This window comes from Eurypyga helias, unplaced genomic scaffold (genome assembly GCF_000690775.1).
Source record: "Eurypyga helias isolate BGI_N326 unplaced genomic scaffold, ASM69077v1 scaffold22901, whole genome shotgun sequence".
NCBI lineage: Eukaryota > Metazoa > Chordata > Aves > Eurypygiformes > Eurypygidae > Eurypyga > Eurypyga helias.
Window position 1 is genome coordinate 186,131 of NW_010229515.1, and position 1,026 is coordinate 187,156.

The 1,026-nt window shown below is 52.8% G+C and overlaps 1 protein-coding gene across 1 annotated transcript in view; it reads right to left on the bottom strand.

The window, feature by feature from the left end:
• ARHGAP32 (Rho GTPase activating protein 32) overlaps window positions 1-269 on the bottom strand; it is a gene marked incomplete at its 5' end in the record, with an annotated part of 2,232 nt that extends 1,963 nt beyond the window's left edge. The window contains one exon of the mRNA XM_010160442.1: window positions 3-269. Coding sequence (XP_010158744.1) covers window positions 3-269 — 267 coding nt within the window. The remainder of the gene's footprint in view (window positions 1-2) is intronic.
• Between the last annotated feature and the right edge of the window lie 757 nt (window positions 270-1,026).

Consider the following 1,026-nt stretch of genomic DNA (forward strand, 5'->3'; position numbering starts at 1 on the left):
TCTGTGTTGTTCGAGTGCATGGCGGCGGCGATTTTGCTCTCCAGCGTTCTCACGGGTGGGACAGGGGGGGTAAAGCTGTAGGAGGAGTGAGTCGGGACAGACTCGTACCGCAGGTGCAGCGGGGGAGCCCTCGGAATCTCCCGAGGCTTTTCCAAATGGCTCTGGGGGCCCGTGGGCACGGAAGAGGAGCAGCGGGTGCTAGAACTGCTTTCAGGGACAAAACCAGGAGCGGGCTCAGGTGGCTTTTCAGGTCCAGTTGCGCCCCACACCTATAGGGAAGAAACCAGTGGGAATCAGAGGCTGAGGGAAGTTTTCCTGCCCGCCCCCCAGTCTGTAGTTAAACTACCACAGATGCTCGTATGGATTAGTTTAAGTTTTTCTGTTTGCTGTGGAGATGTGTAGGTTCCCTTTAGGTGGTGCACCCCACGAAATTTTGGGTTAAACAGATTAAAAATTCTTCCACAGTGGCTTTTTTAGGTGGCCTGCTTATAAATGTGCCTGTCTTAATGACAACGTACCTCGATTTAACCTCCTCACGCCCTGGAGAGCAGATATCTCTGCCCTAAAGGTGGCTGCAGTGCTTAAGGCAGGCTGCAGGCGTGCGGGTTTCCTGGGGAGCAGGTAGTTTGGACTTCGGAGCACTTCCATGTCTAACTCGCCTCAGGACTCTGACCTGCTTGGTTAAAGAGGAGGTTGGAAGAGGACGTTGCCAGCCTTGGTGAAGAGAGGATGCGGAAATTCGTACTTGTTCTGAGCACTTCTAAACTAGCATTTGCCTGGATTAGTAGTTTTTTTTTTCCTTAAAGCCAAGAGTGCAGGTGTGTCGGGATATTCCCTTAGGAAATTCTGCACTGCCTTCCCGTAAGGCTGTGTCTGTGGCACGCACACTTAATTTCCAGTAACCTGTGAATCCCCCCTCTCTTGCCACTGCGATCTGGACCAACTCTCCCCGAGCTCAGCCTCCAAAATTACGGACTAGCTGTGCATGGATGCTGCCCTTACAAAGAGGTGTGAGGCTGGGGGAGC